The sequence below is a fragment of the Taeniopygia guttata genome, chromosome 10, assembly GCF_048771995.1.
Source record: "Taeniopygia guttata chromosome 10, bTaeGut7.mat, whole genome shotgun sequence".
Classification (NCBI taxonomy): Eukaryota; Metazoa; Chordata; class Aves; order Passeriformes; family Estrildidae; genus Taeniopygia; species Taeniopygia guttata.
In genome coordinates, this window is record NC_133035.1 from 12,337,233 (window position 1) to 12,361,234 (window position 24,002).

At 44.4% G+C, this 24,002-nt stretch overlaps 2 protein-coding genes across 2 annotated transcripts; one reads left to right on the forward strand and one right to left on the reverse strand.

Moving 5' to 3' along the window:
- Nucleotides 1–1,336: 1,336 nt before the first annotated feature.
- Nucleotides 1,337–4,450, reverse strand: TLNRD1 (talin rod domain containing 1). Its single transcript, XM_002199259.7, has one exon. It carries the CDS (start codon nucleotides 3,173–3,175, stop codon nucleotides 2,108–2,110), a length of 1,068 nt encoding a protein of 355 aa, XP_002199295.1. The 5' UTR covers nucleotides 3,176–4,450; the 3' UTR covers nucleotides 1,337–2,107.
- Nucleotides 4,451–13,849: 9,399 nt separating this feature from the next.
- On the forward strand, nucleotides 13,850–22,855 carry MESD (mesoderm development LRP chaperone). Its single transcript, XM_004176901.6, has 3 exons — nucleotides 13,850–14,073; nucleotides 18,541–18,773; nucleotides 19,487–22,855. The coding sequence occupies exons 1-3, from the start codon at nucleotides 13,909–13,911 to the stop codon at nucleotides 19,749–19,751; spliced, it is 663 nt and encodes a 220-aa protein (XP_004176949.1). The 5' UTR covers nucleotides 13,850–13,908; the 3' UTR covers nucleotides 19,752–22,855.
- Nucleotides 22,856–24,002: the final 1,147 nt, after the last annotated feature.

Consider the following 24,002-nt stretch of genomic DNA (forward strand, 5'->3'; position numbering starts at 1 on the left):
GAACAGTGAGAGGACTTCTATATTTCACCACGTAGCTGTGGGCACCTGTGCCTCTGCAGCATGCACCGCATGGCGAGAACATCACACCCTGCAGGAGTGCAGCCGGGGCTGATTATGGCAAAGAATTGTTCATACAACTCACTGAAGTCAGAAAATTGCCATTTAAATACAAGCAAAACCTAACACAGAGGTCCACCGCACTTAAGGAATTATTTCTCTCTAACCCTGAAGACATGGATATAACTTGTATCTCCTCCAACAGATGTGTCTGTCCACTACCCAGTAATGTTTCACTCCACTTAAGTAAAAGCATCATATGCAAGAGAAACAATAATGCTATAAAACAAAAACCTTTCACTACTCCGGGTCTATTTCATACCCAAAGCCCAAAGGTTTCCTTCTTCACAGGAATAAACAGGACAGTATTTATTAAGGTTTAAGCCATAGTAACAACATTTTTAAGGTGCCTCCTCCAATAGCTTTCAACATGGTTTGATCTGCAGACCAATAAAAAAAAAACCACAATTATAAGATGGAGCAGGACAGAGAAAAAAAACCTCCTTTCCAGAAGACTTGCTTTTCTATCTACCAGAATATATAGAAGGCAACAGATCTCACAAGGCCAGGCTGACAACATTCAGCATTGCAGCTCTGGGAACTACTGCAGTATACACTAAGCTCCACTCACACCTCCCAAGGCATTCAATTGGAGGTCAGCACCTCAAAAGCTAGCCATGGTCTCCTGTAATCCACAACATCACACTGTAATCCACAAAACTCATACTGCTGTGACACAAATCTCCACTGAGGAGCTTCAACACAAACCTCTGAGGAATTAAAGCACCACTCCAACAAACCTTCACAATCCCAAGAAGACATATGGCACACACCAGGCTAACCAGCAAAGTTTTCTAAGAAATCATATGAAACTCATAGATTTAACACACAGATGGCCTACCACACCTGCCAGAATTAAAATACAAAACCTTCTCAAAGGGTAACACCAAATGCTGACACAGACAAACAAAGCCAGGCTGTGCCCTGCTGCAGCAATCACCAGCACTCTGCAGAGCAGCCCCAGTGCACAGCAATCCCAGTGCAGGCAGCACTGCCCAGCTGCCCTCAGACACAACTGGAGTAGCTCTGTGTGCTAGGGGTAGTACTGGGAGAGGGACAGTATTTGTGAAAATAAAAGAACTGAATTGAAGCCTGTATGCTGCTGTCTAGAACTTACAGTTACGTTTGTACCACCCATTCCCTGGAGGAAATGACATACAATACAAACAGGCCTAGTTGTTCAATTATTCAAGTATTAAAAGATTCACAGAAAAGCATCTGAGAAACATAACATTTTAATAGATGAAATAAATACTCCAGTACATGCAAGATAAAAACTGACATTGGAAAAAAATTAAAAATCACTTTTGTTATAGTGTAATTTTGTTTGTTTGTTTAAACACTCACAGTAGCTTTTCCCCCAGTTTGGAAATCAACACATGGAAAACATAATCACAACCTCCAGTCCTTCCACTCCTACACACCAAATGCACTTCTAACCTAACACTTGATGCAAAATAAAAAAAGTCATACAAAACAAGAACAAACAAAATAGTAGCTACATCCATCATCTATGTGTTGTTAGGTTTTTTTCATTTTTTTAAATGAGTAAGAACTGAGGTAACCTTTTTCCTGCACAACCGAACAGCAAAATTTAGAAGGGAAATTTCGGAAGACAAGACAAGACAAACTTTAAAAACCGCACCCAGCGCGATTAAAGCTCTTTTTTTTTCCTCCTTTTTCTAAGATACTCCCACCTCCCCAAATATAAAAAAACTTTGAAACAGTTTTACCACTTGTGTGAAGACCTTGTTGAATAAAGGAAAATTTATCTGCAGACACTTGCTTAACTTTAAAGTAAAACAGAAAGAAGCCAAAACTGGCTACCTTTATTAGTACATATAGTTTGAATATGTTCTGCTTCTTCACCACATGAAATCAAAGGATTGGGCTCATCCAAGCAAATTCTTTGGTATACAAAAAAGGGGTGAGGAGGTGGGATATTATTTTCCTTTAGCAACGACTGGGATCTAAACAGAAGATGTGGGGGTTAATTCACAGAATTGGAGTTCACTGGCGGTAAAGTCCTGGGTGAAGATCTTTCTCTTAGTGCCTGAGATAGCAGGTTGCAACCATCCGAGACGGCGCAAGCTGAGTTCCTCAACCGTTCCCTGTAATCGCTCATTTTGGTGCTACTTTCGGGGTGTTGGGCTATATCCCTGAGGCATTGGGTCAGGAGCACACAAGCAGATACCACACTCATGGCTCCTCCTAGGATGGCAGTTTGCACAGCTTTGCCCTCTGGATTAATGGTGGCAGCTTTACCCAAAAACTGGGGCTCAGTGGCAAAGCCCACCAGAGCATAGACAGACTGCACCAAAGGTCCACTGAACAAGACGCACCGGTTCCTGGTCAGCTCGCTGGGCGAGGTCTTGACCTCCTTGACACAGGCCAAAAGGGCAGAGGCGCTGGTGCTCATACATTTGACACTGAGTTTGAACTGCTCCTTAGCAAATTTATCCTTGGATTTCTCACTGGCCAGCACGCAGGCGTCTGTCAGGAATTTCAAGTTCTTGGACATGTTCTGAGAAACCTCCAGCAGGAGCTGAGGGCTCATATCTGCCAAAGGGGTGGTCTTCAAGACCCCGCAGCCGTGCTCCACCTCATGCCTACACCGGGTCACCTTGTAGCGATCCACCAAGCCAGGCATGGCAGGCTGGGCCCCTGGAGTCTCCACTGCAGCCAGGTAGGCAGCGTGGGCAGAGCACTCGGTCAGGGAGACCACCAGCTCCCCCATCTCCATCAGGCTTTCCCCCACCTCCCCGAAGCGTCCCATGTTGAGCTGGCTCTGGACGTCATGGGTCAAGATGGAGAGTCCTTTGGTCCTGGCAATGATCGTGTCCCTGCACTTCTCAAAGGACTCACCGAAGACAGACAGACTCTCGGTGTTCACCGGCCTGGTCTCGCTCGACAGCAGAAGCAGATCGGCCACCAGTTGCATCTTGATCTTGCAGTGGTCGCAGATAGAGATGAGCTTCTTCCTCTGCAGGGAGCTGCTGCTGGGGATGCCGCCGGCGGAGACCTCGCTGCTGGACTTGCCGGAGCCACCGCTAGCCATAGCGCCGGGGGGGCACTCGCATGCCGCTCGCTACCCCGCTGCTGCCGCCTCCGCCGCCGCCCGAGCAGTCCCGACTGAGCCCGGCAGGATCGCTCTGCCTTTTCCGCAACATCATTCCATTAATCGCCGGGAGGCAAGAAAAGGCTCTGGGCGCCGGGGCTGCCGCCGCTCGGGGAGCGAGCTCGGCCGGGGCGCCCGCCCCGCTCCGGCGCCAGCCTCCGCTCCTACGGCGCTCCCGCGGCGGGGCGGCGCTCGCCGGACGCCCCCGGGCCCCGGTCTGGCATCCTTTAGCTAAAAATACGTAATTTTCTTTTTCCCTTTCCTTCTCGCACGCTGGCTCGCCTTCCTTCCACCGTCTCGTGCGGCTCCCCGGCTGCGGGATCCTGCGCGAAGTTCCCTTTACCAGACGCAATACCTCAGGGACGCTCCGCCGCCGCGCGGAGTTGGGGCAGGGGCGCAGCCCTCCAAGTTGCTACCGCGCCCCCGGCGCCTCCGTTCGGGGAGCGCCCGCCGGGCGCAGCTCGCAGGGGCCGGAGGGGCGGCGGCTGCGCACCATGTGCCGCCCCCGGCGCCCGCCGCGGCCCCGGCTCGCAGGAAGCGCCGCGGAGGGTGTGGCCCGCCCGCCCCGCACGGCCCCGCCGCGCACCCGCGGGGAGCCGGCCCGGGAGGGGAGAGGGGCACGGCGGGAAGCCGGGACGCGGGGGGAAGGAAAAAAAAAAAAAAAAAAAAAAAAAGAAGAAAGAGAGGAGGGGGTAAAAAAATAGAATTAAAAAAAAGCTGCACCGGATCCGGGCGTTGGGGCGGGCGGGCGGATCCGTTCCCCTTCCTTTGCCGCTGCCTCACTCCTTCCTGCCGCGATCATTCACGCGGCCGCTGCGCGCTCGCTCCCCGCCGCCGCCGTCCATCCCCTGCGCCCCGGGCCCTCCTCGCCGGCTCCCGCGGTGGCCGCCGCCGCACCAAGTTAGGCTCTTCCCGCAAACAAGGGTGGTGGCCGCGGGCTGCAGCCGCGGATGCTGCGACCCGCCCGGCCTTGCGCTCCTCCTGCCATCTTCCCTGGCTGAGCGGCCAACTCCCAGGGAGGGGAAAACAAAAAAATTAAAAAGAGGAAAAAAAAAGAGGGTTAGGAAATCTTCGTTTAAATTCTCTTTCTCAGGCTTTCAGACAAACTACTGGGAAGCGGCGGCTGCGACGGCGCTGCCAGCCAGACGCTGCACGGCTCCGGGGGAGCTCCCCCGCCCCGCTGCCTTTGCTGTAACCTCACTTGAGCCTATCGAAATCTTTTGTGCGGTGTCACCGCCCTTCGTTTAAATCCTGCCCTCCCCCCGCCGCCGCTCCGCGCCCGCCGCCGCTCGCTCCTCCCAGGCGGAGGGGGCAGCAGCGCCGGCACCGCCCGCCCGCCGCCGCTGCCCCGTCCCCGTCCGCGCCGGGCTCCGGAGCGGCTCCGCGGATGAACGAACGGCGGGGGATGCCGGAGGGAGGAAGGCGAGGGGCAGCCGGACAGCGGCCGCCGGGAGAGCAGTCGGATACCGGGGGGAGAGGAGCCGCCGCCGCCCCAGCGCCGGGGCAGAGGCGGCCCGGGTGCCGCTCCCCGGCCGGCCCCTGCCCCGGGCAGCCCGCCAGGTGAGTGTTCGCTCGGAGCTCCCGGCCCGCAGGGCTGGCCCGGCCCGGCCCGGGTGGCAGAAGGCGTTCCTGTGCCAGCCGGCACCGAGTGACAGAGCCCGAGTCAGCGCGGCCAGAGCGCGGTCCCGCCGCTCCGCATCCCGCATCCCGCATCCCGCATCCCGCGGGGCTCCGGCTGCTCCCGGTACCCGGCCCGGCCCGGCCGTCGGGAGTGCTGAAAACGCGGGATGGGGGATGGCTGCGGCTTTCTTACACAGGAACAGTGCTCTCAGCACAGGCCTTGACCCAGATTTTAAACCAATGAAGACGAATTTGGTCTGTTGCTCTCCCGTTTCTGTCGCGGCTTTTAAACACTGGATACTGTTTATTAGACTTTAGCAGGGAAAATGTAAACCTACTGACACTGCTGTGTACTGAAAGCTCTACAAAGATTCCTCTGATCTGTTTCCATTCTGCAGCACACCGAGAACTTTTCGAGATGGTTTTTGTCCAAAGAAAGATGTTACGCTCGGTAAACCTGAGGCACACATCAGATTCTGTCCTGCTGCACAGTACCTGCATCAATGTAATTCTGATTAATCAAAACCCGTGTTGAAACCACATCTTACATTTGTTACGTATTTTGCTGTAGCTTAAGCTGCAACTGAATAATAGCATTATTTTGCTCCTTTCAATCAGGATTCTCTTTTTTAGTCAGCCACCTAATTCTAGGCATTTCCAATGCATTTAGCAGGTTACAGAACTCCAGAAATACATTTGTCCCAATTCACAGTTAACATCCTGCTACTTTCCTACTGCTGCACGGGTATAAGTGACCTTGAAATAAATGGAAATTGGACCAGATTCCTCACTTGCAGGTCAGATCCAACGATATCCTGGCACAAATAGAGCCTACCAAATGGATTCCATACATTTAAAGAGCTTCGGACAACTTTTTTTTGCACATATTCTTAGCCATTAGCTAGAAGAACCTTTGGCCTTCTCCTTGTAGAGCAGGATGTGAGCAGGATGAGCACAGAGGTGAAAGCGGGGGATTAACAGGATGTACATATCTGGGGGCAGGGGAAGCCCTTGCCATAAAGCCAGGCTTGAGGAAAGGGGTAGATACTGGTCTCTGGGTGTGTCAAAAATAGGGCAGTTCTCCACCCATCCCTCCTCACAACAACAGTGTGAGGGAAATTCTGTTTATTTGAGTCAGATTATAGCAGCTTCAAGAAAGGTCATGATTTGGGCCTAAACAATTTTGGCTTACTACCAGCAACTTGTTTTCAAAAGTATAAATAAGAATGATTTCAGAGTACTCTGAAAATAAAAATCAATGGGCAGAAGAAGCCAGCTAAACTGTATTTCAAAGTGTTTCCAGATACATCCTTAAATGAGATGAGATAGTATGCAGCACAAGGAATGTCTCTCATAAATATTAACCTAGTTTATCTTTAATGAGGATTGACTACATTTAATTAGGGTTTGAAAGATTTCATTTTAGAAAACGTAGGTCTCATCCCTGGCTAGAAGAGGAGTTACATGACCTAATAATCCTTTCCATTTTTAGATGCTGCTGCCTGCCATGATGCTCTGTGTGATTTGTGCCATTCCCGAAGGACAAAGGGGAGAGATCCTTGGTTTGGACAGGTCCTGCAGTGCCTCCTCCACCAGTCTCCTTCCACAGAAACCCGGCTGGGCCTTACCCGGGGCAGTTCCTGACCAAAGCTCTTAGTAAATGCTACAATAAAAAGTAAATATTTTTCTAGCTCTTATAACCCATCCACAAGACTGATCCAGTCCTTATCTGCCTTGGTATTAGCAAGGGGGAAATCTGATAATTTTTGTCCTGTAGTAGGTGTTGCATGTGAACAGTGTCCAAAGAAGTCTTGCCAAATGCCATTCTCTTCCCATAGTAGCCCTGGGTGTTTAGCTTTTCTGCATATTAAATGTTTGGGGAAGAGTGACTTGCCTTTTGCTTTTTTAAAAAATAATGTAGAAAATACATCATTAGTCATTCATTAGTAATTTTTACCATGCAAGTGGCTTTTCCTGGAGCAGGTCCGTGTTAGATCCATCCTACAGACTGTAGGGTTGCTGCCTAGATGGATTCCCTCCTAGTCTGTGTTTTCTGTGAACATTCAGTCTCATTCCAAAAGACAGCCTTGGAGATGGATTCTCTTGGGCTGGTAACCTGAGCAAGGTTTGTGCTTTGAAGTGCCAGTACCAATCACATCTCTGTGACTGAGGAGGAGACTTGTACCCAGTGTTGTTTGGGGTGGGTATTTCCTTGGTTCATCTTCTGCACATCTCTTACAAGGAAAATGTGTTCACACCCACTTGTTTCATGGCTGCTGAGTGCAGAGGTGATCCACAGCACTTGGGCAGCTCGCTGAATTGGTATGAAAACTTGGACAATGTGGAATTCAGGTGGCCATGCTTGGCTTTAAAAAGATTTCACTGCCAGAGTCTGAATGAATTAACTCTCTGGGGTTCAAACCAGCAGGCATTGTCAGATACAAGGGATTAAAAGGCTTTTTAATGTGGCTTAGTAGTGTACAGAAGATTGGCTTACTTGTATGAGCTCTTCTTTTGTCAGATTGATCTGTATTTTGCATTGTGCTTAGTACAACAGAAACTGGAGGCTGAAGTCTTCTTTCCTGAATATCTGAAAGAACTTGGCCCTTTTATTGCTTAGTAAAATATTTTATTGTGAAGGAGGAATTGATTTTTGCCAGTGTAGCCACTGTTGAGTAATAGCTGAAAAATACCAAGTTTAATAATTTCATGAGCACTGTATGTGGCCAGATGGGTGAGAGGAAGTTACTGTATGGTGGGTTGTACTTCTTTATATTACTTTCCTGTATAGATGTATTGATCTGACCTAATAGGGAGCTAGCTGATGAAGGAATAAAAGGCAATTCAGTGGTTCCCCTGTGTCAGCTGTATGTGACTAAACCCATGAGGTGGTAATTAGAGGAATGATAGCTCCAGTTCTGAGGGATGCAGCTGGATCAGGCTGTAAACTAAAAATCAAAGGAGGATAAAGCTGGCAGGAACTGATGGAAGGAATACTGCAACAGCAAGGCAGAGTTTGCAGAAGAGGGTGGATGAAGATGGGCCTTCCTCTCTGCAGCAGTGTAAGTCACACAGAAGGAAAGGCAAATTTCCAGGAAAGACCAGCTTATTGTTCTTAAGATCTATTTTGTCTTAAATGTTTTGGTGCTGAGTAAGTGTTTTATGGTCAGTACTTACAGCCATTACTTCATGAGAGACTAAAACTGTGAGGTCTGAGCCTGTCTGGGGTCTGCAGAGGTGGCCATGGGCAATGCACTGGGATGCAACCTGAGAACTGGTCTGCCTGTAGCCAGAAACAGATCTGGAGGAACAGTTAACTAGGCACTTGAGACAGCAAAGTGCAAACACAGTCACAAGTTTTGTTTCTTTTGTCTATATATAAATAGGTTTTAGGATAGTGGGTGGGCTTTCACATACATGTTTAATTAACCTTGGTGTCCTGATGTGGTGGTTTGTGTTTGTTCTTTTTTTAATACAGCATAGTCAAAAACACAGTATCAAAGATAAGAACAAATTGATTATGTTTACATTAATGTAAATATCCCAGTAGTGGGATGCTGGTCAGTTCCTGTTTCTCAACTGAAAGGTAATACAGCAAAAGAGGTTTTTCTTTTGTTGTCCTTTTATTCATTATTTATTGCACTGTTGTCACCACTTGCTGTATATAATCACTTGGTTGTCCCCTGGTGTTACCATGGATATTTAATACATCAGCATGGAAAAGAGACACATTTTTATGAAAAGGAAAATGCAGCTACAAAACTCCTCTTGCACTGAATGGACAGCTGTGCCATATTTTATATGAATACAGACAATAATGGCTTTCTGCTTCTTGTTTTTGCCTGCCATCTACACACAGACACATCCCTCCTGCCCTCGTGTGTCTCGAGGCTGCCCAGGAGGTGCTGTGTGGCTCCTTGTGTCCATTCTCTGTCCCTGGAGCAGGTGAGCATGGCCAGAGGCAGGTTTGTAGCCCTGAAACTCAGGAGCACTCAATGGAAGAATGGCAAATGCTGTTGGTTAGTGTGGTCCAGCATAAACAGGAATCCAGGACCCTCCCTTAGACTCTTATGTCTGGGTTTTTTTTGAGATCAAAGGAGAACATGGTATTTGAACAAAATGTGCAAGGGCCCACCCTTCCTGAATTGCACTTCTGGGTGTATGTTCTGTCCTGCAGCTGTAGCACTCTACAGAAGGGTTTGGGTTTCTCCCCTCCCTGCCCTCTTTTAAAGTATCGTGAGAGAAATGTAATAGATGTTTTCACAGGAGTCTCTGATCCTACACTGCTCTCATTGTGCCTCTGTGTTTTGTGAGCAGGGCTGCTGATCATTAACAATTTAAGCCTAGCACCTCTAATTCATCTGAAGTTCATGTAATGTATTACTTACATTAGATGTAGGTGCCAAAACTGACCTGTAAACCTAAAATGAAATTGGGACTACAAAATTAATTTCATTTAGGTTGTGAAAAATTAGACTATAAATGGAATTCCTGTGGGAACTGTGTAAATCTTCTTTGACATTGATTTAATGTAATTCTTTTTTTAGTAGGGTAACTTTAAATTGTGTAACCAGTACATAGTTTTAACCAGCACAGATTTGTAGCTAATCTTGCAATAAGATGAGTACTAATAGGAACTTTCTGTGGTATTTCTGAATTTAAGGATCACACTGTGTAGCTCTAATGCAGCTGACTAGAAAGGCAGGCACCATACCCCCTCCCCAGCCCTAAGCAGGTAGGTAATGACACAAAGCTGTGTCAAACATCTCCATCCCATCAATGGATTTTAATTTATAAAATGCATGTGCACGGGATTACACAAATTCAGGGTGAAGATTTATTTTATGCTCAAATCCGAATCTGAATTTCAAAGTTAGTACCTGAATTAGGATTTCACATCTGAATCACCATAGTTAATCCCTGATCTGGGAAAATTTTGAGTAAAATACTTAGTTCTTTAAATTGGATCCAGGAATTCAAGATTTGACTAGCTGTGGAACAAAAATATGGGTTCCCTTAATAGATGGCAAGTAAGTGTTCTTGTCTTATGCATGAAATTGAATTGAGGACTAAAATTATTCTGAATCATTCAAATGTTCATGCTCTAGATGACAGCATATTCTGCTTGCTGTGCAGCTTTTTTTCTTAGACATTTTCTTGTTTTAAAGATAACGTGTTCAGGTCTGATTCTTCAAATTTAATTCTGCCTGTGAGTAAATTCAGAGGGTTGGATTAACACATGCACTGTCTGTGCATGAGAGCTCAGGCATTAGATTCTCTCTGCAGGGGAACATTTAAGGTACTTGAGATAATTTGACCTATGAAAACAATAATTTTGAATGTTTTCCTGCAATAACTCATCCTGACATTTTGTAAAATGCATGATAGTGTTTTCAAACAAGGAAGAATATGCTGGATGCTGGGACATCTCAAAACTTGCCTGAAGTTGTCTGGGTCTCTTACTCAGCAAGTCTTCTGTATCAGTTAAAACAATATTATCTGGTTATCTGGTAATATTGGTTAAAACAATATTATCTAGTTATCTGGTAATACTGGTTAAAACAATATTACCTGGTCCTGCTCTAAGTCAGTAGGTGCAAAAGCCTGTCAGATTGTATAAGATTCAGATCACAATAATTTTTGGCATCTAAAATTACCACTACAAGACTGCCTTGCAAAACACTTAATTCATCTGGGCTTCTGTTATCTTTTTGTGTCAGTAGAGTTATTGGAATGAATTGATTCTTCCAGACACAGCAAATGTTGATAGCAGGCAGCCCTTGCATGTTCATTCTCCTTTCTGCATGCTTAGGGCTCATCTTCTGTCTTAATTGTCTGTATGTCCTTCCAAGAGGGCAGGCACTGCCATTTCCTTAATGAAGTCAAGTTCTCTGTTCTTTCTAAGGTTTAATTCCAAGGATTGTCAAGGAAAAGTTCTAAGATTCTCCTGTACTATATGTGCAAAGAAAAGCAAAATGTGACGAACAAGAATCCACTTTAAAATAGAAAATTGGATATAAAACTCCACCACCAGCTAAGACTTGAGAGAGGTTTTGGCAGTTAAAAATTCACATTCTTCTCCCATCTTATAAGAAAGAATGGTATGGAAAATACATTTTGCACAAATATAGTTCCAAAAATAGAAAAATAAGATAGAATCTCAAACTTCATTAACAAAAATTTAGAACATCCTGAATACTCTCATACTACAGCTTAACCCAGCCCTACTCATTAATGAAAACAGTTTACAAGGGAAGATAATTTGCCTTTCTGATATTAAATAATTTTATAATCAAAGGTAATACTAATAAAACTTGAGTGTTGCAGAAGCAAAAATGACAGTCGCTACTTGAGACCTTCCCTGGCATGACTAGATGGGACTTCTAGCTACAAGGTAAAGCATTTGCCACCCAATCTACAATGAAAGTAGCCATGTATTATCTGATAGATTCTGTGTTGCAATCCTAATAGTGTTAGCTGCTAGGACTATAAAGACTGTTGAGAAATGTGAAAACGCTTAAGCTATAAAAAGCATATTGGCATGATTCAGTGGATGCTCTGATCAAAACACAATGTGCTTCAATAAAAAGAGAACGCAATTTAATTTGCTGCTGTCAGTGGTAAGTGCTGCATTGCGTTTGTTTCTTGCATGGGAAAGAGGAACGGCAGAGAACAGGGCCTGAGCAGGTGTTTGTCCTGCAGCTGACCCCACCAGCAGCAGACTTGAACGAGTCTTCCCAGACACGGAATTTTGCCTGAACAGAGGTAGTAGCAAAGGTAGAGCCAAGAATGAAAACTACCTCCTTTTCAAATTAAAGCTTTTATTGGCACAACAAGGAAACGTGTATTGTTGTTGGTGCAGTCCTGGGTATACTGAACAACTTGTTCACCTACCAAAGGGAATCAAGTTACTTTTGAGATCCATATCTGGATGTAGTGTCAGATATTAAAGAAAGTAAGTTGGCTTGGTTTGTTCTAACAAGAAAAAACAGAATTGAAGAAAATATTTCTTAGTAGAAATTCAATGAAAATACTTTACGCTGCAAGTCCAGCATTCCAAGATAGAATCTTTATTTTTTTCCAGTGAATGTATGCATGATCCAATAATAACAAAAGTTAGCAGAAACCTGTTTTAGTAAAACCTCATTAATCACGGCAGTCTGATATAGTATACCTGATATTCATTATATTTAATGAGAGATCACCGAACAAATGTGCTCATTAGTGGCTCTGGTATTGGACAGCTCTGTGAGAAGTACTTGTCTAAACCCTGCCTCAGTTATGTACATTTAACAAGCTCCACAAATAGCTCTGGGCTGCTTCCTGTTCCTCAGGCACTGGCAGCGTGTCTGAAATGCTATAAAATGCTTGGAGGCTGCAGCACAGGCTGGTTGTTTATGGGGGTGCTGAAGTCTTGGATCCCACATCCTCCTCTGCTGGTTCTCATGGTCCGTGTGCTTGGCCAGCTGCTCCTTCAGGTGCCGTGTGTCCCTGGTGTTCACCAGCTCCGTGGCCCTGCAGTGTCTGCTCGCTCCAAGAGTCAGCCAGGCTTGGGAGAGCCTCCCCAAACCCGCATCCCTGCCTCCTCTGCTTTGCTATTTCCACACCTTGCCCATAAAAGCAGTGGGTTCCTTTCATTATGAGGCCAGAACTAGATCATCTGGGGTCGAAACTGATTATCTTTAAAGTCCCTTCCAACCCAAACCATTCTATGATTACAGAAGTAATCATATTCATAATCGCATTCTGTGATAAGGTAACAGAATTGGGGTTGAAGAGTTCTGTCAATAGAATTCATTTCTCTGCTCTGAACCTGGTCTGCCTTCAATGCTGAAATGGAAAAGCAGTGTGTGCACTAATCAGCCTTACTGCAATTAATATCTACCAGCAGCAATAACAGTGATGCTTCCTTGAATTCCCAAGTTTAAACTTGCTGCAATCCAAGGTGAAAGGTAGAAGATTGTGCTATTTGTAATTAAAATGCTACCATGAGGAAAAAAAATGAAGATTGGAGTGAAATAAGGCTGTGCAGACATCCATGCATGTAATTTGGTTTAGATAATGGAAAGACAGCCTGTACAAAGGAAAACCTGTGGGGAGTTTGTTGTTGTTTTGGATGTTTTTTTTGTTGTTTGGGTTTTTTGGGGTTTTTTTTTGTTGGGGTTTTTTGTTGGGTTTTTTTTGGTGGGGTTTTTTTGGGGTTTTTTTTTTTGGGGGTTGGTTTTTTTTTTTTTTTGTTGGGTTTTTTTTTTTGTTTTTTTGGGGTTTTTTTTTGTGGCGGTCAAATGTCCCGGGGTTGTATTTAGTATCAAAGAGCCTTAACTTTAATAGTTTTCTTTTAGAAACCTAATATTGCTAAGACAGTAGTCAAAATCAGCAGACTCATACAACGAGCCCAGTTCCCATCCCACAGATCAGCAAACCCAGATACTTTTCATCCTGTTTTTGTTTTAAAGACACCACGAAGCAACCACACAGTTTAGACGCCAGGCGCTGGGCCCATCAGTGATTTATTCGGTTTATCCTCTCAATGCCCAGCGTTCACTCCCTGCCCGGGCCCTGCACTGCCCGGAGCGGGGCTTGGTGCGGGGCAGCGGCACCCGGGGAGACGGCAGTGCCCGGTAACCCCGGCAGCGCCCGGTAACCCCGGCAGTGCCCGGCAGCCCCGGCCGTGCCCGGTAACCCCGGCAGAGCCCGGTAACCCCGGCCGTGCTCGGTAACCCCGGCAGTCTCCGGTAACCCCGGCCGTGCCCGGTAATCCCGGCCGTGCCCGGTAACCCCGGCCGTGCCCGGTAATCCCGGCAGTGCCCGCCGGCCTCGGTCGCTCCGGGTACCCGGCCAAGGCCGCGCCCAGCCCGGCACGATCCGCCCTTCCAGCTCCTCCTCCCGGCCCGACCCATCCCGCCCCGCTCTCTTTCCATCTCTTCCTCCCGGCCTGACCCATCCCGCCCCGTTCCCTTTCCATCTCTTCCTCCCGGCCCGATCCACCCGCCCCGCTCCCTTCCAGCTCCTCCTCCGGCCCGCCCGGGGCCGCCTTCCCGCGGCGGCAGAAGATGGCGGCGGCCGCGGGCTGGGCGCTGCTGGCCCTGGCGCTGTGTGTGAGCGCGGCGGCCGCGGCCGGCGGCTCCGAGGGGAAGCGGCGGGAAGGGCCGCCCAAGAAGAAGGACATTCGGGACTACAACGACGCGGACATGGCCCGGCTGCTGGAGCAGTGGGAGGTGCGGGAGGCGCCGGGGCCGGCGGAGGGAATGCCGGGGGCGGTGGGCCGGGCCGGGCCGGGGCAGGGGGAGTCCCCGGGCCCGAACGGCGCCGGGCGGGAGGGAGCCCCGAGCTGCTGGAGGGTGGCCGGGGCCGCGCTCCTTCCTCCGAGGCCCCGGGTCCGTGTATGGGGGTTTCAAAGTCGCGGCGGGCGGCCTCAGCCTGCCCTGCCCGGCTGGCCCTGTCCCGCCTCCCCAGAGGCTGCCGGCAGCCTCGTCTGGCTGAAAAGTCTGGTATTTTCGAACTCCATACACATTATGTGACCAAGGGGTGGATACCAGAAGGAATACTAATTTCACGTTTACCGGGTAGATACGTTGTTTTGGTTTGGTGTTTCTTTCCTATCTTTCTTCATAGTAACAACTTCCATTTCCAGCTCGCTCTCGTCGCCTTCATTCTTATCCCTTAACTTTACTTGGTGGTTTTCCATCACTCTTTTCTCCATGTGGTTGTCATGCCACTGTTAGGTTCTTTTCACTATGTTATGTTTCATCATCTTCTGATGAATGCCAGAGCACTCCTCACTGTCATTTATTCTTTCCTGTGAGGTTTTTCCCTGGAATATTTTGCAAAAAACCCTGAAAGAAATAATAGAGAGAAAACCTGTGTTTTATGTAATACCAGTTGCAGCTGTAAGTCAAGGTGGAGAAGTGTGTTTTATATGTGAATTATAGATAAAGTAACTGGAAATATGGATGCCTGCCTTTGTCCTGGTTGGCAGGTTATGGATTTGTTCATCCCATGGATTGTTACTCCATATATCCCTTTAGGAAGGGAGGCTCTTAGAAAATTGAGTTAAAATTTTAAATAAAATTAATAAAAGGCTGAAAGTTCACTTTTCTGTTAGTGGCATCAGCCAAGGACCCAGCAGGCCCAGCTTCCAAAAATGCAAGGCTTTATATTGCCCAACTTAAACCAAATTTGGCCTTGTAGGAAAAAAAAAAACAAACCTTAAAAGGTGAGCATCTCTTTTTAATGAGATGGCTGAAAGGGAGACTCAAGTTAATGCTGTTGTGACTCTTGACTGTATATTCTGCTCCAGCCCCAGTGGGCAGGTCAGGAGGCTCTGGTGGGTTTTTTGTTTTCAGCTGGAGCAGGTCCCTGGTCCAGGTCAGGGTGTGCTGCACAAATGCAGATGTGGCAGAGCAGCTGGGGAGTCACTGCTGGGGCTGGGTGTCCCTGGGGAGGGGCAAACAGAGCAGAGCAGGGACCGAGGCAGGGCTCAACAACTGGGTGGGGGTTGTTTGCTCTCCTGGCATGGTCAGCTGCAGGGTATTTTGCCTGGTGGGAGTCAGGACACATAGGGAACATGAAAGGATTGAGGGGGTGGTGGCTGGAGGAGAAATGGCATGAGTGCATTTGGTGGAGTGGGATGAGAAACAAAGGGGCCACTGTGAATTCAGGCAAGAGCAGGAACTATGCTTGGGAATGAGGGGCACAGGGCATAGATCTGTACAGAATCAAATGTCATTACTTTCAACTGAATGAAATTACTCCAAAGATTTTTTATTTCCCTGGCAATTAGTCTAAAACCTTTGGAGGCTGGTGGTTGTGACATGCTTGGGTTTGGTCACAAGCCTGAGTGTGTGGCTCCAGCAGCTTTCCCAGCAGGAGCAGCCACCTCTCTGCTCAGGGTCTCAGGCTGCCCCTTGCACCATGTGCATGACTGCCTGGTGATCCAGGAGAGTGGCCTGGTGGAAAACAGGGATGAGCAACAGGGCAAAGAGGCAGAGGTGCTTCAGCAGCTCAGTTGCACAGCTAGAGCTTGGAGGAAGCCACTGAGGGATTTTCCTTGTGGAAAGGGACTCTCCTGAAGCCTGGACTCCTGGGGAGCTGGACACAGAACTGAGAAATCGGGGCTGGAGGTCTCTAAGTTACTGAAATGTCAAGTGCTTTAAATACTTCATTACTGTTACAAACTCTGGGTTTCTCAGGCTTGATTCTGATCATTGAATAGGCAAAGCAATTAAGTGGCATATATTACTAATGTTTTAAAAATCAAAATGCGGGGCATTTATGAGAAATTTCTGAAATGGGAGCTCATGTTGTCACTAAATCCCAAGTGAAGGAATATGCAGTTTTTCCTGTGTCTATGTAATGCTTTTCCTCTGGAACATCATGTTACTGTTTAAGTGAGTGAGTCTGTGTCCTGGGGTGACTTTATGATGCTGAGCTGTATCCCTCTTTGTATGTTTAGCCCAGAAATAAGTTTTGCACCCTTAAAACTAGGTCTGAGACTGAAGGGGGAGGAGAAGCAGAAGTGGTGGAATGTCTGTGGGGCTGTAGTCAAAAACAGAGATAAGAGCTTCAGCCTTCCTTCTCACAGACAGCAGGAGAGAGCTCTCCTTTGCTTTTAGTTAGTTTTTAGCTAGCTGAGGCAGAGAAGTTCCTTGGACTGTGGCTTTTCTTTTTCTTCTAACTGATTGGCCTTGCTGTGGACTAAAAACCCAGGAAAACACAGGAGCTCACGCCCGTGGCCCACCAAGGCCTGGGACACAGCAGGAGGGACTACCGCACCTGCCCAAGGGAATCAAGTAACTTTGAGATCCATATCTGAACATGGTATCAGATATTAAAGAAAGTAAGTTGGCTTGGTTTGTTCTAAGAAGAAAAAATCAGAATTGAAGAAAATAATTCCTAGTAGAAATTCAATGAAAATTCCATTCAATTCCAGTGCAGGAGGGACTGATAAGAGACTGAGTGAGCTGAACTACACCCCACAAAAAGGATTTTCTGAACTTGCCATCTCTTCAGAACAGTGAGAGGTTTTATTGTTTAATACTATTCATTTTTCATCCTTGTGAGTACTTTGCATCTTAAATAAACAGGTTTTTCTCCACTTTTCTCCAAGGAAATCTTTTCCCGAACCAGTAGAGAGAGGGGCCACTTGAATCTGCTTTCTAGAGGGACCCCTTTGGAAGTTTCCTCCCAAATCTGCCCTAAACCAGGACAGTCCGCTTTTCAAAGCAAAAGCTTACACTTTTCCTTCACTTTTTTCATTTTAGATAGCTTGAAGCACAGCTGCATGACATTTTGTACAGGAAATAAGAAAATAAATGCCATCTAGGGGAGCTCTTGGCATCTTCTGATAATACTCCCATTCAAAGTGAAAGAACACAACTTCAGGAGCATTTAGTTGCATAGTTAGGAAAAAAATAAATAATACATGTTAGTAGCTCATGTTGTCACTAAATCCCAAGTCAGTTTCTATATTTCATACAGAGTATTTGGAAATGTTTCTTTCTGCCTTTTTCTTTCAGAACTGTGAAATAAGCTGGCTTTGCTCTAGTCAAACCAGTCTTAAGCTTCTTTTAATTGTGGAGAATATTTTTTAGTCAATCACATGAGATTTTGTATTTTCACTGTACTTTACCAATTTGACCATTCTCTGGCCTCCTGTAAGATAAGTTTCCCACTTAGTGGTGGCAGGGACTTTCTTGGACTCTCCTCTGCTCTTGGTTCATTCATTTCAGAAATTTCAAGGCATGTGAACTACTTGAAAGTACGTTTCAATCTTGCAAAATTGAAACAAAGACAAAATGAATAAGGAAAGAAAGGATAAAATCTAAGGCTCCTACAGCTTCTGTTCTGTAGTCCATGAACTTTAAAGTTTGCTGTTACAGAAATCAAGTTCTGGTTTAATGTAAATTGACGCCATATTCAGCTCACAGTTGAGCTGTTTTAAGGGGCAGCAGTTTGATTGTGCCTTTCCAAATATTTAAATGGCTGTCAGCCCCAGCAAAGGCACCGAGAGGTTAATATTTTTCTTTTTTGTGGGAGTGATTTACTCTGTGTGATTATGTTGTCAGGCTGTGAGCTGCATCTGGGCATTAGAAAAGTCATGAAACCTTTAATCAAAGTCTTCCTGTGGCATAAGCACTCAGAAGATCTGAATTCTTGTGGGTTTAATTGTTTCAAGACACAAAGTAAGGGAACTTAAATTCTCAAGCAATCACATGATTCCCAGAAGTGAGTTTTGACCTCTGAAAGCAGTATCAGATGAATGTGTTTTCATATATGTGTGTATAAGGCTTTTTATTGCAACTTTCCCGTTTCATCTTGCATGCATAATAAATATTTGTGAAACTGTGAACGAAAAAAAAAATCATTTTATGAGTTTCATAGGTGGAATTGTATTGAATTAGCCTTAAGGCTGAAATATTTCTTAGTATATGATAAAATGAGATTCCACCTGTCAGTATGAAAATGTACATAATTTTCAGAGGAGGGTTGTAAATGGATAGAGCACTCTTGGTGAAGTATCTTGAAACAGCAGTCACTTTTGGTTTCACAGTCTGCATCATTCAGCTAAAAGAAACTTTATCAAAGCACAGTTATTCTCTAAACAAACATAAATTTAAAAAAAATACTCAAAATGTATTTGTGGAACAGTTGAATTTAAAGCTTCCTTGTCCTTCTCAAAACAGAAAGATGATGACATTGAAGAGGGAGATCTCCCTGAACACAAGAGGCCTCCAGCACCAATAGATTTCTCAAAAATAGATCCAGGCAAGCCTGAAAGCATCCTGAAGCTGACAAAGAAGGGGAAGACTTTGATGATGTTTGTCACAGTGTCAGGAAATCCAACAGAAAAGGAGACAGAAGAGATCACCAGCTTGTGGCAGGGCAGTCTCTTCAACGCAAACTACGACGTGCAGAGGTGAGCTGCTGTGCACAAGGATGAACTTCTTGCCTTTGCAGCACCCTTTCTTTCCTCCTGTAAACCTTTTCAGCTGGTCATCCTTTGCAGTTCTCTATCTCCAACATCCATTACTATTTCTGTTTCTTTGTCAGTTGTGACAAAACTTGTGGTGTGGTGCAGAAACCTCTTCAGTGCCTGTGCACTATGTGTGTATAGCCCTGATTCTTTTTATCTCACTGTGGTTCAGCTGTTTATCAGTACTAGCTGCAGTAGTTTGCCTCTATGTGCTTGATGGAAAGCATCACACTCTGAGGACTTGTCACCACAAAAGGCTTTTTGTTCCCCTGTTAAAAAATGTGACTCTTTTTCTCTCTGAGAGAGAGCATAATTTTGAAACAGAGAGTGTTGTGCTCTTTATTGAGGCTGAGAAGGGTTGCAGTTAAGTGTATAAAGCAAATTTAATGCTCCTTAGTGGATTTTACATAGTGCCAAATTAGTTCTAAATTTGTTTCCTTATTCTTACTTCCTTGATTACTTACTGATATACTTAATACATTTTATTCTTAAATGTCATAGAAGATTGTTCTCTTGTCCCCACCCCCAGGCAACAGCTAGACCGGCTTCTTGCTCTTAAACATGTGCCTCAGACATGGAGGCTCTCTGAGCAAATGCTGGAGTGTTTGAAAAGCACAGAGTTAACTGAAAAAAAAATATGGATTTTTTTCCTCTAGGTTTATTGTTGGCTCCAATCGGGCTATCTTCATGCTGCGGGATGGTGGCTATGCCTGGGAGATCAAGGACTTCCTGATAAATCAGGAAAGGTGTGCAGATGTTACTTTGGAAGGTCAGGTTTATCCTGGCAAAGGAGCAGATGGAAATGAGAAAGTGAAAAACAAAACAAAACCTGACAAAGCAAAGAAGAAAAAAGACACAGAGAAGAAATCCAACGGTGTCAAAGAGGACAACCGAGCAACCAACCAGAGAGAGGAGCTATGACAGCCACGGTGCCCAGACTGAATCCTGCTCTGCTGCTCCTTGAAGGGAATCTGCTGATGAGTCCTGGGTTTGGGGGAGGAAGGAAGCAGAGACTACTGAAGCTTAAATTTATGTTGAAATTCACGAGTTTACTCATTGCTGTTGACCATTTGTTTAGTTACAGGAAAGGTAATGCTTCATGGCAGCAATTGACTGCTTTAGTTTGTAATTTTTTATGCTTTTGTTGTTGTTTAAAACTAGCATACAAATCTGTGTGTCTAACATCACAAACTTAATTTAAGTGGAAAAGAAGAATTATGGTCTCAGAATACACTGATGTTTATCTGCAGTAGCTGTGTCCATCTTAAGTGTGTAAATCATGGGTTCACAGCTGCTGAGAGCCAAGTGCAGTGTGAAAAGTTTCTCTTGGATGATGGTTTGATAGACATAGTTGGCACAAAACTGCCCAAAGTAGCAAAGAATAGTGTCCAAAGATGCCTGAAATTACAGGGTTTAGGTCATGTTTGGTGAGACTGCCTGTTTCTTTAAAATAAACTCAATCTGTTGTGTCCCAGGAAATCTGTGCTTAGGAGTGTGATGGACACTAGGTAGGAACTCTGCTCATGGACTGCAGATCTGTACAGGAGGGACACTCTGTCAGAAGTGAATGAATTGGAGCACCTGCACGAGCAGTGTCAGGGTGAAAAGTGAAGATGAATCCAGGGCATTCAGGCTGCTCCTGCTGCTAAAGGACTGTGCCTGTGGAAGCAGCTGTTCCTTGTGCCCTGGTACTCAGGCAGTGAGCTGAAAGAAAAAGCATTTAACTCTGAAGTTAATTTGGTTTACTGATTTAATGGTTTGTTTAAATATTTGAAAAAGCCCTCATTAGAGCACAGAGTTAAACTTTGAGTTAGACATATCACTTACTGATGCTGATCTGGCTAGATTTTGGTTTTTTCCTTGGTACAGATTCCTGACTGACTTGTTTGATTGTAAATTACCATTTAATTTGAATTCTAAGAAGTTGGACATAAGAGAGCCAATATTTTGTATAATTGGGGAGGTTTTGTTATTACTCAGATTGTATTCAGTCAAATGCTTTGCTTAGAATTGTTTCCCTTCTGCCTTACTACCAGTTAGGGACAAAAGGCACCGAGTAGTGTGGTCCACATCATTTTGCAGAGGATGAGCACAGTATCAACTGTCTTCATTCAATACTGGTATGGTGTTCCTTTTTCTTTAAGGTGCTAAAATCCAAGTGTTTTGGATAAAAGGTCCTAATTGAACCATAATGGTTGATCTTGTGGAATACTACGGTATCAAAAGTACGAAGCTGTAACTGAGTCCTTGTTCTAAAATAAAAGATGGCACTAAACTTACTGTTTTGAAGAGTAGTAAAACCTTTTAAATAGATCTGCATTTGGTTATGTATTCAAGAGGCAGACTAAATCATCTTTGGTTTCTATATGTCAGGACTAAATGATGTTGATTAAGGTTCCAGTTGATTCATTTCATTTAATTTTAATTATATTTGTATGAATTTAGAGTAAAGAAACCTTTGCAGCTACACTTCATTAAACAGGCCTGTACCTGTTTCAGTGGAAAATTAAAATTTGTTTCTTCAGGATTAACTTTTTATATTCTACTACTAATGCAGATGTGCAGCGGAGTTGAGAAGAGTCTCAGTAGATACTTGGATAGTTGATGTGCAGTCCAATTTTTGTGCAAAACTAATTTATCATTTGGTCACATATTCTGGGTTCGCACCACCTTTTGTAAACAATATTGCATCTCATCTCAAGGGAACAACAAGAGGTCAGTTTAAACTATAAAAATGAAATATTAATGAGTTTTTGCTTTCCAAAGTTATGGTATTGAGGTGACGATTCAGATTTTGATCAGAAAGACATGGAAGTGCAGTTTTGTATTCCTCCTAATGTTATTTCCTTTTTGATCAGGTTGGGTTTGAGACTGTTGGAGAAACAATTACTACACTATAGCTATAGCCCAGCTTTTGGGTATAGATACTTCAGTCATTCATAAATCTACATTTACAGTAGATTGGGTCTTTCCCCTTTGTATTTAAAAGGAGCTTTGTTGAAATTGAACCAGCCAATTGACTTTTTTGTTGGTCGATTGGTTGTTTCTGGGTCAGTTGCCCATGCCAAATGCAGGTGAGTCTTGTGCCATATAGCTTAATCAATTTTCAAAGTGTTTGGGTTGTTTTTTTTTTTTTTGTTGTTGTTGTTGTTTGTTTGGTTCTTTTTAGGTTTTTAATCTGTGTGATGACTTGGCAGTTGCTTTTTGATATAAAACCAAAATGATGCCTTCACAAAATAAGTTTATTTTACTCTTCCATTTTTCTTCCACCTTTTTCATGCTTTACACGAAACAAATACTGAAATATACCAGTAAGTGTAATATGGCAGTCAGTCTTTCTGGGGTATAAAAATACCCCAGCCAATCTTTTTCTGCTATCACAGTTCATTACCCAAGAATAACCTGAATTGCCTTTGAAAACTGGTAAAGTCTTTGAGACAGTTACACTTGTCCTGGGACAGTGTTACATAACTATATATTTGGTGATGATTTAAGAAGCCCAAACCCTACCACATGCATGAATATATATATATATCCACACGCATGAATATATATATATATATATATAAATAGCCTCAAAAAATTAGACCAGGAATGTTCTATGAGTACCTCAGACTCAGAAGACAGATGGAGTCTCCTTTGGAGGCTTATCAGGCTTTCAATAGCAGATTTTTTGGTTCCACATACAGGACATTGAGATACCTCCTTTAAAACTAATTTCAACCAGTAGGGTAGTAATTATAGCTCTTATTATTTCCTTTTTTTTCCAATTCTATACAGAGGTACATGGAAAATGATCTGTTTTCATGACAGCAAAACATCTGCTGCCTTTCTCCTCCCACCATAGTGGCTGCTCTGTTCTAGTGCTATAACTAACTTTTCTGAGCTACTGTTAAATTTTTAACCCAGCTGTCCTACTCAGAAAAAACAGTTTGTCAGTGATGCTACACAGGATGTGGTTGCACTTTGTGAAAAATTTCCAATGGACAATCAACTTTTTATGTAATAAAATACTGGAAAAAATATTCTGAGTTTTGTTGATTTGAAGTTTGAGTTTTTCTTTAAACTGTTCTGACACAAACTACAACAGGTTTTCTGATCTTAACTTAGAGTGGTCAGAGCATTTCTCTGAACAGTCAGGTCAGCCTTGACTTCGAAGAGAATCTACTTTTCTGTCACTGTTCCTGAGCTCTTTCAATTTTGTCCCAAAAAGGAAATCATAAATTAAAACACCGTTTTGTAAAGATATGGAACAACTTACTTTTATCTGATATTTGGCTACTGTTCTTGATGTGTTTCTGGTAAGGCTTATACATTATTTCCATTCTTTCATCTGTGGCTCATTTCCTTTTTTTATCAGGGAGTAACACTGCCTTTTCCAGAGGGTTTTTCTTTTAATTGCATTGGATACTTAGAGAAATTCAAAGAGCCTGTGCCTGAACAGAGGGGATGCCTCTGGTTTTAAAATGCCTAATTTGTTGGTACTGTCATGTTTTTATTTATTAAGATTGCCCATCCTACTAGGTCCATTGATACCCTGCTGTTTGATAATTCTTACTCTGGGATAACATGAACTATTTTGGAATATCACTATTTTTTATCTTTTATACTGTGCCCTTTTAACAGACAAATCCCGCTGAATTCAGGTAGTATCAAATTGCTGGGAAGGAAAAGGAGGAAAATCACTTGGATTTTTTTGTGCTGGGGTTTTTTCTCCTGCAGCAGTCAGGTGGTGGAGGGGTTGGACACGGTGGCTCCAGAGCAGGAGAGCTCTGTGCAGAGCAGTTTTTGATTAGCATTTAAAAAGCTGCACTAACACACAACAATCAGGCACTGCACAGTGCCAGGCTTTAGCCAGGGACGGGTGGGAAATGCTTTGTTCCTTTTTGGTGTGATGCTACTTAACAGGGCAGTGTTGATCCTGGCTGGGTTATCAGTGGCATTTTATCAATTGTCTCTGTGACACCAGAACCAGGTCTGTTAACCATCATTTCAATTAATAGCAATAATGGTCATAATTATTTTTAAATTGGTGTTATTATTATTATTATTATTATTATTATTATTATTACTACATAGACATTGGTATTTTGGGAGAGAAAAATGGGACAGTTAAAAGAGCTTCAGCCTTTCCCCCCTCTTATTGGACAAAGGCTACAACTTCTCAGAAAC

Coding starts and splice junctions, on each gene's coding strand:
- MESD (XM_004176901.6), top strand. CDS start 13,909: ATGGCGGCGGCCGCGGGCTGGGCGCTGCTGGCCCTGGCGCTGTGTGTG. Junction 14,074..18,540: donor GGCTGCTGGAGCAGTGGGAG/GTGCGGGAGGCG, acceptor TTCTCAAAACAG/AAAGATGATGACATTGAAGA. Junction 18,774..19,486: donor GCAAACTACGACGTGCAGAG/GTGAGCTGCTGT, acceptor TTTTTCCTCTAG/GTTTATTGTTGGCTCCAATC.
- TLNRD1 (XM_002199259.7), bottom strand. CDS start 3,175: ATGGCTAGCGGTGGCTCCGGCAAGTCCAGCAGCGAGGTCTCCGCCGGC.